The sequence below is a fragment of the Pimephales promelas genome, chromosome 11 (genome assembly GCF_988280905.1).
Source record: "Pimephales promelas chromosome 11, fPimPro1.hap1.1, whole genome shotgun sequence".
Lineage (NCBI taxonomy): Eukaryota > Metazoa > Chordata > Actinopteri > Cypriniformes > Leuciscidae > Pimephales > Pimephales promelas.
In genome coordinates this window covers 26773528-26787131 of record NC_142779.1, presented here as the reverse complement: position 1 = coordinate 26787131, position 13604 = coordinate 26773528, and the positions used below count along the sequence as shown (strand labels likewise).

Sequence of the window (13604 nt, the reverse complement as noted above, 5' to 3'; positions counted from 1 at the left end):
TGCTCATCTGCATTTGTGATTGTGAGAAAATCTGCCTGGACACATTTGAGAGAAAATCCAGCCGAGAGATCTCATTAAAAGCCAAGTGTTTCACAATCATAACAGACAGATATGCACTAGATTTAGTATTTGTTCAAAGGTTACATGCAATTTGTTGGATGGTTTGTATTTATTTGTGAAATATAGGCTCATTTATTTATATTTGTAAAACACAGTACATATTTGTTACTCCACTGCATTTTCGCATAAATTGACCTTTGTACAGTACTTGCAAATTGATTTCTGTTTGTTTGCAAGTCGAGTTTTCCTTTACAAAGTGGGTTGAGTTTCTTTGCAAAATGCTGGATTTGTTTTTTAATTATGGTACAAAATTAACTCCATACATTCATCCTTTTTAACTAGGGTGTACCACTGCCTTTTTAGAATCATAATTTGAATAATTCCAATTCCTGTTTGAATTAAATGAGTTCATACTGAAAAAACAGGAACTTACAATACTTGCTGCTGGACAGTTTCACAAATGGTGTTATAGGAATTTCAAATCCCAAATGCCTTTGCGATCAGGGGCATTTTATCCTTCACTTTTAAAAATGCACTTTCCAAAAGGGGGGTTCTTCATGAAAAAAGATGCCAATTAAGAACCTTTACTTTTAAGAGCGTTTAAGGAATCGAAAACTAGGGCCCTTTAATACACATGCAAGTGTTTTTTGGAAGTTTCAACCCCACACAGATATCATTTTCAGGTCCTGCGCCATGTTATTTGAATAGCAAAGGCATTTGTGTCAATCTGTGCACCCATGGGCGTGCTGGTCTGAAAACGAGGTGTTCAGGCAGTGTGTGTTGCTATTTTGAGGCAACTGAAATGAGGCAACTGAAATATTTTTGAGGCAACAGACCCATTGATAAACAAAAGCATGGTTTAAAGTCAATGGCGCAGTATTTTATTTTTATTTTTATTTATTTATTTTGTTATTTAAAGGGCACATTAGTAATATGTGCCCTTCGATAAGAAAAAAAGGGGGGGGGGGGGGGGGCTTATAAGAAAAGGAATACTGCATTCATTTAAGATTTCCTGACTTTTTTTTCACAGGGGCTGTTCCTGCTCCAGAAAGTCTTCTATTCTCAGAGCCTCCTAGTGCCCCATTCAATCCCATCATGACAGAGCAACTGATGTCCTCAGTGAGCCCAGATGTGCTTGCCAAACACAGTCAGACCTGCCAGGGCAGCATGCAGTGTGTACATGACATCCTAGCCACAGGAAACACAAACCTCGGCCTGGATGTTCTGAAAGACCAGCAGCATCTCCAGAACCGAACACAAATCTACGGTTAGATGCTCATCCACTTTAACTGACCTATAACACACAGAAATATCTTAACCAAACTAAAAACTTGCCTAGAGTAAAAAAAAAAGCATACTCTTATGTTTAAAAGTTTGGGGTTGGTAAGCCTTTTTAATGTTTTTTTAAGTCTCTTATGCTCATCAAAGCTTCATTTATTTTCATCACAAATATAGTAAAAACCATAATAGTGTGAAATAGCCTATTATTACAGTTTAAGATAACTGTTTTCTATTTGGATATAATGTAATTTATTCCTGTGTTGCAAGGCTGAATTTTCAGCATCATTACTCCAGTCTTCATTGTCACATGATCCTTCAGAATATGATGATTTGCGGCTCAAGAAACATTTTACTATTAATGTTGAAAACAGTTGTGCTGCTTAATATTTTGGTTGATTGATAAGAACAGCATTTCTTTGACATTTTTTGCAAAGTTATAAATGCCATTACATTATTGATAAATCAAATGCATCCTCCGTAAAAATCAATTTCTTTAAAAATAAAAACTTAGTAAACTGAAACTTTTGAATGGTGCTGTATTTTATGCTTATAACTTTGAAAAGAGAAATCACAAAAGGAAAATAAATTGAATGAGATTAAATGGAGAGCAAATTGAGACTTTGCTTAAAGTCTCCCTGTAGTCAATCATCGTCTTTGATCACCAATATTACATATTTAAAAGTTTTTTGCTTGAAAAAAAAGTCTTCATGTCTTAATATAGCTTGAATGTAACTCGACACCATTGACACATTTAGTACACGCGGATCTATGAATGTGCAATAGCCCCGTCTCCACTCCATCACAGAGATCCGCTCGCACAAATTGACGTGATTGGTTACAAGGTAATTTGTGACGTCAGAAACACCAGCATTTTTTCAAACCGTGTTTTTCAGACTATTTTTGATTCACTGCAGTTTTAAGGAGAAAATTCTCAGCAATGGTGTTGACTTATGAATGTGCACAAATGGTTTATTAAGAACACCACATAGACATATAAACAACATTAAAAGTTTGTTTTTTACCACAGGGGGACTTGGGACAATGTTACAAACTGTCCTCAGATTTGACAAGATTTCCAAAGAGATCTCAAGATAAACTCTTCACATTTGTGTTTAATAATCCTCTCCCTCTGCTTGTATTCAACAGGTAACCTGCCGCCCATTGTGACAGAGCCAACTGTTATCATGTGTAAGGTCAATAGTACAGTTAGAGTTCAGTTTAAAGCCCAGGATCCAAACAGAGACCAAATCATCTTCTCCCTGGCCCTACCACGCCCTCCTCGGATCACCATCGGCAGCAGTAAGACTTACTGCAAAGCTTTCTATTTACAAACTTAGCCTGCTTACAGTGTGATATGCACATTTTGGTGCATTGATATATCACAATGCAATTTTGTGTGTGTGTGTGTGTCTTGAAGGTGATGGTATCCTCGTGTGGTCTCCTTCCAGTATTCAGCCAGTGAATCTGACAATTCAAGTGAGTGATCAAACATCCAGCTCCTTGATCACCCCTGTTCTGCAGCTCTGTAACTGTTTGAATGGAGGAAGCTGCCAATACAACAGCGTGGCTGAGAACCTTCTGCTGGGAAAGTTTCAGGTACTCGGCGTCTTTAACCCTGCACACAGATACAGTACTTGTTTGCAGAGGAACTTTATTTTTGTGTGATGATGATACCACCAGTTAGTAGCATTTATGATCAAAAATACAATAAATACAGTTTTCGCAAACTTATTTGAATAGATTTTGAAACGTCATTTATTCATATGATGGCAAGGCTAGAATTTCCGGATCATTAATCCAGGCCTCAGTGTCTATCACATGATCCTTCAGAAATCTAATATGCTGATTTGCTGCTCAAGAAACAATTAATATTATTATCAGTGTTAAAAACTGTTGTGCTGCTGTGGAGATGGTTATACATCAGGAATTTTTTAAGACTAGAATGGTTAAAAAAGAGATTTGTTTGAAATAAACATATTTTGAAACATTATTAATGTTGTATTTATGCAATTTCAACAAAGTATACTGAAAAATATTTGAAAATATACGTTTTGTTTTTCTTCTTATTTTACAATTAAATTTAGCTACGGATTCATGAAGAGTCAAGTGAATTCTATGCTATTCCGTTGTGTAGAGTGGTGTTGAGGGTAATTTGAACACACAGACATTTAATGCTTCCTAAACAAATGTGTTTTTCTGTATAGGTTGTGGGATGTCTTTGTCTACCGGGTTTCAGTGGCAAGTACTGTGATAACAGAACAGATGTGTGTAAAGGTAAACCCTGTTTTCCTGGTGTGGAATGCATCAGACAAAAAGAAGCAGAACTCTTCACATGTGGGCAGTGTCCTCCTCCGACTGTGTCCAAGGACAAACAAGGATACAAATGCTTCGAAAATGGTCAGTAGTTACTTAAAAGGCCCACTTAGTGTTTTATTTAGCTATTTTTCATTGCAACTGTTTCAAATGTAGTGCATCCAATACATTTAAGAATCAGAACGACACTAAAAATATATTTTTTTTTAACAAAGTTGATCTAACTCTGTCCCACAGACTTCTGCCTCCCTCCGTTCCCCTTCCCCTGCCATGAGATGGCAGACTGCACCAGCACTGGCTACAACTATACATGTAAATGTAAGCGTGGCTACACTGGCAATGGAAAAGAGTGCTCAGGTATGCCACGTGAATGCACAGTCCCACAGGCATTCTTTAAGACACACTTGCACTCAAGTATGTTTGTTTCCCACAGATATTGATGAGTGTCTGAACCCCTCAGCATGTCCCAATGCTAAGTTTGAGTGTGTGAACATGCCAGGATCGGTGCGGTGCTTATGCCGTTATCAGAACACCACAAATACTGATGGCTGTGGTAAGTGGTTTGAATCGGTAATATCTAAAAAATCATAATTCCAGGAGTTATTACCCTTACCAAAATAAAGTATACTTCAAGTTTATTTAACTAATTAGCACAACTTGAACTTTTCATTTACCATACCCATGTAATGTAAGTGATTGATTGACATTTTGAATCCTCAAATCGGTTTAAACAATTGCTTTGTATCATGATAGACAAAAGGACATCTGCTGCTCAACATGTGTTAATGCTTTAGAGATTATTGCAGTGTAATAATAATATTTTAATAAAGGGCATATGCACAAATATTTGTAATACATTTCACATATAAGCAAGATTTTTATAATTATATTGAACTAGGATCATATTAGTTTTTATATTTTTGGTTTCAAATATTTATACAATAATTTGTATTTTATTTGTATACTCAAAAAGAATATTTATACGTTATATTTATAGCATCTATGTAAAACATATGCAAAACTTTTGTTTACGTTGTTTTTTTTTTTTAGGTGAATCTGCTAATCCTACAGGTAAGACTGTGTATATTGATTCACTTTTAATATTACATTATATATTATATGAAATTAAATGAATAATATATAATATAATATAAATATTATAGGTTTATAGATCGGGTTGCGATTTGTTAAACAATTAAAGGGGTGGATATTTGGTCTAGAATGCCATCATTGAAATTTTAATGTAGGAATTTAGACAATGTAGAAATAAAGTGTAATTTCAGTCTTTTTATTTATTTTTTTAACAATTAACTTTACAGCTATACATTTATTTATAAAAAGTACAGGTCTTAAGATAAGCTGTTTAAAACATTTTGAAACATTTCAGCCCTCTATCCCAATACATTTGTACTATCTTTCTGTCTTATCATTCTGTCTTAATCTAGGATTAGTCATACTGTAGTATCATCACACTTTATAAGCTGTAAAAAAACACAAGATAAAATGAAAATCTGTTTTGGTCTCTTGAAAGAGAGTGGTGGCAGTGACGTGTTAAGCTGACAATAGAAAATCTCGTCTCCTGTCGAGAACGGCAATGGCTAGTAAAACTGTTATCCTGCCATTTAAATACATTAAACCAAAATTATTAATCCAATTATTTACCATTCCACTTGGATGAGTTTGAAGTATAGGGCGTCCAATCCTGCTCCTGCCAGGTGTCTGACGTCCTGTAGAGTTTAGCTGCGACCTGCTCCAACTCACCTGCCTAAAAGACTTAGCAGAGGTCCCGAAGACCTTGATTCAGGCTCAGCTGGACTGTAGCCCTCCAGAAGCAGGATTGGACATCCCAGCTATCCGCCTTTTTCCTAACACAGCTACATTTCAGGTTATGGGAGGCACATGCAGTTTGTGGAAAGTTTCACTCAAAAAGACTGAAATAAATCATTTCAAATCATTAGGTGGCCCAACAAATAATCCTTATCCTTCAGTTTCACTGAATGAGCTGTAAAATGTCCTTCGTGTTCTATTTTCAGACCTTGGCATTTGAATGTGACATGATATAACAAGAATATATATGGCAAGAGCTCTTTTCAGTAGCTGCATTCTTTTGCCCCCAAGGCGTCACCTTTTGACCATGCTTTAATATTTGATGCTTCTTTGGCGCCCTTTAGCGTCAGTTACATGACGCGATCCTACGGCGTCATCTAACTGATGCTAAAGGAAAGCGTCAGATGACGCGGGTAGGTTTAGGTCTGGGGTAGGGGTAGGGTTACACGCGATCCTAGTGCGTCATCCAACTGACGCTAAAGGGCGCCTAACGCCCGTTTCACACATACTCCGTTTGCAGTGCGTATGCGGTGAATGTTGCGGTGCGTATCCGGTACAGGAGCCGCACGCGCTAAAGTGCTTTCACATATGCTGCTTTTGCATTGCGTGAGCTGTACCACAAACACTCGCTATTTTTATTTCAAAATCAGAAGTTATGCAGCAATAGCGTGACCAGTGATCAACAGTCCTGTTATCCCAGTCCTGTTTTCACGTCCTTCCTGGCCGTTTTTTATAAAGTGATGTCCTGGTTTAAAAAAAAAAAAAAAAAACGCTGGAAAAGATCAGCTTTATAGCAAAATATAGGAGATGAGCAGACAAGGAGGATGAGGAGGAAAAACAGGATAAAGAGGAAGGAAACTAGTTCGTTTTTGTACGTTTGTGAGAGGTATTTTTGTTCAATTTGAAGGTATTTCTTTTAGTTAATTAATATTGATATATTTATTTTTCTAATACAGAAGAGAGATTATTTTTTAATCATTATTTCATTCATTATTTTTTAAACCAACCTGTCATAATAAAACATGTTGAGTATCCTCTGAGAAGCCTATCTGATTTTGTGTCTTAATACAACAATTTTCTATCCACAGAGAGGGCATAGCCATTTTAATTGTTTTGAAATTAATAAGGCAGCTTTGAGTAAACTTCGAGTATCATTTGTTTTCTGGGCCATGTGTCCTGGTTTTTGGTAATCAAAATATGTATGCAGTAACTTTTTTTAAAATAAAAGTTTTGCCATGGCTTTGCGATTCTCTTTTACAAACTTGAATGGACGGATGCTCGTTTAAACACGATTTAAACAACGAATGCATACAATTCCATGCATTACTTGTAAGATGTCTTAAAGTAAAAATATGAAACAATTAAATACCTTTATGGAGAGATTACTACATTTTATTGAATTAAATGCATTTATGGTGAAACTACTACATTTCGAGGTCAATCTGAGTTCATTTTGACCACGAACCGTGCGCTGTCACTTTATTTCTGCGTTTGCAGCACAGCAGAAATAGACTCGGTACGGAAACGATCTCTGCACTGCTGTATACGCACCGCAACTGGAACGGATCGACGGACTGCATCCGCGTGCAGTGTGAAAGCTCTAACCTGTTAACATGGGTACGGAAAAAAATACGGACCGCATACGCACTGCAAATGGAGTATGTGTGAAACCAGCCCATTCTCACCCCCAAGGCGTCACTTAACTGACGCCTTGGGAAGAATTTGGACATGCTTCAATATCTGACGCTTTAGGCGCCCTTTAGCGTCAGTTAGATGACGCCCTAGGATCGCGTGTACCCTACCCCCACCCCACACCTAAACCTAACCGCGTCCTCTAACTGACGCTTTCCTTTAGCGTCAGTTAAATGACGCCGTAGGATCGCGTCATGTAAGTGACGCTAAAGGGCGCCTAAAACGTCAAATATTGAAGCATGGTCAAAGGTGATGCCTTGGGGTGAGAATGCGTTGGTGAAACGGGAGTAAAGCATCAGATATTGAAGCATGGTCAAATGCTTCCCAAGGCGTCAGTTAGGTGACGCCTTGGATTATTATTATTATTTTTTTTTTTAAAGACCACAGTATGAAAAAATAGAACATACTACCTATGCATGTGTGATCTGCTCTCCTGGTTTAATTTACGATGCATGCATAATTCACTCAAAAGCACTAGAATGCAAGAATCTCTCGTTCTTTTCTCCCCAAATCTTTCCAGGTTTGTCTTAGTTTAAAATGTAATCGTCTCCCCTTTTGACTTCTAATCACTATTAGCCGTGTTTACTGAATGTTTCTAAAACAGGTCAGGTCGGAAATAGCTTTGAAATATTATCACTTAATGTTCCAGTTAATGAACATTTTTGATCAAGTATGTTGCATAATACAGACATATATTACTACAATGATAATTAACACATCCGTAATGTTATTTTCAATAATGCTGTGGAAATAATCAAGCTTTTGGATTATTCATTGTCTGTTGTGGCAATTTGTTAACACTTTTACACTTTTAAATTCCTTTTAATGTTCAATATTTGAAGGGTGAATATAGAATAATGTCATCTCATTGTTTCCAGTTTTTGAAAATGATTACTATTGCATTCATAAAGTGAACATTTTGCTGATTTTTTTAAAGTTTAACACAAATTACTCCCATAATTCATCCAAGGTATGAAATAACAAATGAAATGAAGGTGTCATGGAAAAAGGTGGATAGTGCTTGTATTATTATAAGCAGGTAGGAAGGAAAACAGGGAAATCCCACTTGGGTTTCATCATGTTTTAGGAGAGACCAACATCAATGTCTTTTTTCTCCAGGATGGAATGTTTTTAATGTGTCCATGAACTGGGGAAATCAGGAGTCCGGACAGGGACTGAGTCAGGTCAGTGTGTGGATCTGAGAAATCAGATAAATCAGATGAATTCAAAGACATGTCATGTCATAATCTCATCTGTGTTTAGCGTTAACGTTTCTGCATTCTCTGCAGCTGGAGAAGATCCTGTCAATGGGTTTCCAGAACAAGTTCTACAACGCCAGTGCTATAGCTCCTGATTCAGCATTAGCAGGCGGGCTGAGCGAGTACAGGATCAATGTGTCCAGCGACACGCCGCACTGGTATGTCATGGACTACCTTTCCAGAGTCCGACAGTTCTACGGCATCCGGTCAGCCTATGTGGAGGGTAAGAAAATGTAATATGTTATTTTCACTTATTACACAGCTGAGCTCTGTGGGACACTTGATTTGTCAATCACAACATTATACATCTTTGAGGACCAAAAACGAGTCCCCGCGTTTTGATCGTTTTTTTTTTTTGTTTTTTTTCACATACTGTAGCTGCAACATAGACTTAAAATACTCCATCATTAATGGTCATATAAATAAAATCAATACATGATTATAAACTATTGAGAATGAGGAGTCACGTGCCTATTTGGGCGGGGTCGGAGCCGGTCGTCCATGATGGTAGGAGATATCAAGTTGTTTCAAACATTTATTTCAATGAAATAAAAAAGTAATGAACAAGGCACTCAAACAACACTTTTGCATATGTTCGGTAAGGCACAGCAAACAGTGACAAATGACAATCGTATACTAAAGGCATTAGCAAACCCAGCAATCCGGCGTCTTCTCGTCAGGTTAGACTCTGCCCGCTGTGTCCATTTCGGTAACCCCAAAAACTGAATTCCATTGTTTCTATGTTTTCCAAATGTATCGTGTGAGTTACTGGAGGAGTTTTTAACGCAGCAGTTACGTCCAGGCATGGTAAAACAACCGAGCTAAAAACACACGTAATCAATACTGTTTTGCCGTGGGAATCCAACCAACATGGCGGAAAGGGGAGGGGCACTGTAAAATGACGTCAATTCCTCATTCTCAATAGAGGGTCTTCTTTTTTGTGTACACTCTTATTAACATCAAAACCTTGTGTTTTTGTAAAATAACTAATATAAACAGGGTGCGCTTTGAGCTCACTCTGTCTTCGCAAAAATGTTTCTGAAACGCGTCTGAAAAATGAACTGTAACTCATTAAATACTTGTCACAGAGACACGAAAGATTTCTCTTTATAAAGTTTAAATTCTCTACTTTTAAATAAAGTAATTTATATAAAAAAGCAACTATTCTCAGTTGATGTAATCTGTATGAAAAGAGAGAGATGTCAGTCTTTTTCCTTTCACCTAATTATAGCGTATTACGTGTTAATACATTAACGTGTCAGACCTGACATTCAGCCTTATTGTGAGTGTGATATTTATTTTATACGTGAATTCAATAAACCCGTTTTTGTTGTGAAATTTTAAGTTAAGCTTATATTTTAGACACAGTATTGCCAAGTACTTTGTCTATTTTTACTTCGCCAATGAAAAACGGTCAAAGTATGATCAACTGCAGTGTGTCTCAGAGCAACTGAGAGTCGTGTTGTTTCTGAATGAATCAGTATTGTTGAATGGTTTGAGATAACACAGTCTCATCCCAAGTCGTCATATAACTGACGTCTTGGGACGTCTTTTGACCATACGTCAACATTCGCCTTTTTTGAAGTGCGCATACAATGGAAACTTTTGCCATCCCATGAGACTAGGATTTGTCAATGGCAGTGAAGGGATGCAACTGACACTGTTTAATTAAATTAAATCAAATTCAAATGTATTTGTATAGACCATTTCACAAGATGTAAACAACACTGGTCCAGAAACACTTCCTGTTTCAGTTTGTAACTGTTTTTTTTTTTATTTTTTACATGTAAACAAAACATCTTAAAGATGTTTGTTTAACTTTTTGATTCAGTTTTAAATGTTCTGTTGGTTGTATTTTATCCCAGCTTTTGATGTTTTTATGCAAGATTTAAAGCGGAGGAAAATAGGATTATGGCAAAGTCTTCAAAATGTAGAGAGTATAGAAGCCAATAAAAATTATTGGTATAGCATAGGACTCTACGATCGGCGGAAGTAATCCAGTATCCTTAGACCTTCATCGGAAATACTTCGTCATGCCGTGCATAGAGCTTATTAACTGTATTAGAAATAAGATGTGAACATTTATTCCACTGTGCTTGTTATGACTGCTTAAGTTCTACTCCTTGTCTTTTGACTTTGTATTCCTTGTTTTATTTAGACCTTGATGAATGCAAGACAAATGAGGCTCCATGTTCAAAAACATCCCAGTGTGTAAACACCTATGGTGGCTACAGGTGTGTGTGCAATGGCACTGATCTAAAGAAGGAGTCACAATCATGCATATTTGGTAAGAGCATCACCACAGAAAAGCGTTCAGGCCCTGAATCTGCTCGCTAGATTTTCATAAAAATGTTGTTTTGTCCGTCTCAGACAGGAAAAGTGTTAACAGCACAGACACGCCCGGTGATAAAACTAAGGACGATAAGAGGGCATTAATTTTGGGTCTGGTCCTGGGCATTGGCATCCCCCTCCTGCTGCTGCTGTTGTTGGCGGCCCTCGCCTGCTTCTGCTGCTGCTCACGAAAGAAAACTATCACTGGGGAGTAAGTGTCCTGATCACACATTCAATGACATTGTAGGGGATTTTTTAAAGCAATCTTAAGTCAAGTCAAGTAACCCCCATTTATGTAGCGCTTTTAATAATATTGTTTCAAAGCAGCTTTACAGTGATAATAGTCCATTTAAGGGTAACACTTTAGAATATGGTTCCTTCATTAATGAATAACTACACAAAAACTAATGAGTAACACAATATTAACAATCTAGTAACTATTATTAACTAACAAGAAACTCTGATTAACGAACTAGTAAGTAATAGCGCACAGACGAAAGTGGTAGTTCACTATTAAGTAATCAATAACTACTATTTTTTTAATACTTCCCAGAGAACTACTGAAAAAGTTTATTAACAATCTAGTAACTACTATTAACTAAAAGAAATTCTTATTAACGAATTAGTAAGTAATAGCTCACAGATGAAAGTGTTACTAGATACTTCTGTGGGAATTTCTAATTATTTGGATTCGTATTATAAAGTGAAGATCATTGGAACTAACTAGTAATTACTCAAGTGTTACTAAAGACATTTTCTAAAAGTATACTAAAGTTCACCAAAAATCTCAAACGGTTGCACAAATCATGACTAGATCATGTAGTAACACTTCAGTAATTACTAGTTAGTTCCAATGATCTTCATTTTATAATACGGATCCAAATAATTAAATTAAATAAATAAATTGCAAAGATCATTACCGGTAGTTATAACTTTGGGGCCGACTACACGACACCGTTCTAACAGAAAACCCTTAACGTGCTTCGGCCCGCTCATCCGCACGACAATTGTGCCTGGTGGCTCGAGAACGTTAACCTTGAAATAAGTTCCAAGGTTCAAGAGTTGAAAATGATTTCATCTCCGCATTAATTTTACAAAACGCAAATCGGCGTGCACATGCGTATTACGGGTTTAGTCAATAGATACGCATGTTTGAATATATATGTGCACAGGCATGCAGTCTTTCTTTACAATTTGACCTCAACAAATTACTTGACAACCTTACAAATTCAGAAGACAGAATGCTATTTGCTGCTTATTATGATTAAGCATAAACCAACCAGTCTGAGTCCCTGAAGTGCATTCATTGTCTCTCTCTCTCTCTCTCTCTCTCTCTCTCTCTCTCTCTCCATCAAGTATTCCTCACCTGCTGCCCGAGTACATTCAGGAGCAGTTCAACCCCCCATTCAACTTTGAAGATCCCTCACTGCAATATAACACCCATGGCAGCCCACGTATCCTTGACAACCTCACACCACTACAGAAGCGTCGGTATCGATAACACAGGCTCAGTGCGCTTGTATTGTCTGGCTCACCCAGCATCAATGTAGATTCAGTAGCAACATTTGTGCGTAAAGGAAATCCCAATACAGTAATATGTATACTAAAAAGTCCCATGGGAGAGTGAAAGAGTACCACATGCAGAATCGATCTGTAAGCAACAAGCTCAGTTGAACAGCGATTGGCTAAATTGAAGATACTAATTTGTCTGAAGAAAAACATATGCAATGATCTCACCAAAATGATCAACTGACACACATTAGTTGCACTCATGTGGCACTGACATTATAGAAGGAAGCTATGGTCGAAAAATATTCAAATAATAGGAGAAACATCTGAACAGCAGTGGCAGGACCATTCAAATTCTTAAAAAGGTCTGGATGCATTATGGTAATAAGAATTGTGGTAAAATGTGTTTAAATGCCAGACAATAATGTTAAATGTTTAATAATTGTTTGTTTCCCTTTCCCCTGTTTGTTGTTTTGGGGATGAAATATTAAATTGTTTATGTGATTCTTTAACAGAATCTGAATTAATGGTCAATAATATATTGCACATAAGACAAAAGTCATATATATATTATATATGTATGCATGTTCAAACATATAGCATCCTCAAATCCACTCAAATACTTTGTATCGGTTATGATATTTGTACACCCACTAGTACTTGTCCTTAAATAAAATGAACAAAAATAACCTTTTCAACAAGGTTCCGGACGTCAAGTCAAGTCACCTTTATTTATATAGCACATTTGAGCCCGTTCTCATCCCAAAGGGCCATATAGGACGCTTTTGCAAAAGCGCAAATATCCAACGCACATGGCACCCTTTAACGTCAAATGAGACGCAGATATATTTGGGCAGAAGGCGCCCCCTAGTGGTCTAACCCTTACCCTACACCATACCTAAACTTAACCATAACCGAAGCGTCCCATTAGACGTTAAAGGGTGCCATGTGCGTTGGATATTTACGCTTTTGCAAAAGCGTTGTATATGGCGCTTTGGGATGAGAATGCGTTGCACATTTAACAATACAGATTGTTTCAAAGCAGCTTTACAGAGATAACAGGAAAATAATGTTGTAAAGATAAAATTAAATTATTGTAAACTTATTGTAAGCTGGTATAAGAATACATGGTTTTTACAACAGTGGGCTCTAAAAGACTGAGACCACTTGTGAATATACTTCTAGTTTTCATTCATCCCTAATTTAATACTAATAATATTTCTAGTTTTTATTACTAATTATATTACTAGTATAAAAATTTGTAAAAATGTGTGTGTGTATTGAACAATGTGTGTTTAACATGGACATTTTGTCCCCACTGTAAATTAGTAT

The 13604-nt window shown here is 36.8% G+C and overlaps 1 protein-coding gene across 1 annotated transcript in view; it reads left to right on the top strand.

Moving 5' to 3' along the window:
• Positions 1 to 13034, top strand: part of LOC120464043 (uncharacterized) — a 36428-nt gene extending 23394 nt beyond the window's left edge. Inside the window, exons 14-25 of the mRNA XM_089117416.1 lie at positions 1091 to 1327; positions 2488 to 2640; positions 2759 to 2937; positions 3546 to 3738; positions 3892 to 4011; positions 4088 to 4207; positions 4705 to 4725; positions 8293 to 8357; positions 8463 to 8655; positions 10591 to 10719; positions 10803 to 10974; positions 12120 to 13034. Of these exons, the coding sequence (XP_088973542.1) occupies positions 1091 to 1327; positions 2488 to 2640; positions 2759 to 2937; positions 3546 to 3738; positions 3892 to 4011; positions 4088 to 4207; positions 4705 to 4725; positions 8293 to 8357; positions 8463 to 8655; positions 10591 to 10719; positions 10803 to 10974; positions 12120 to 12264 (1727 nt within the window). The 3' untranslated portion in view covers positions 12265 to 13034. The remainder of the gene's footprint in view (positions 1 to 1090; positions 1328 to 2487; positions 2641 to 2758; positions 2938 to 3545; positions 3739 to 3891; positions 4012 to 4087; positions 4208 to 4704; positions 4726 to 8292; positions 8358 to 8462; positions 8656 to 10590; positions 10720 to 10802; positions 10975 to 12119) is intronic.
• The last annotated feature ends 570 nt before the right edge of the window (positions 13035 to 13604 follow it).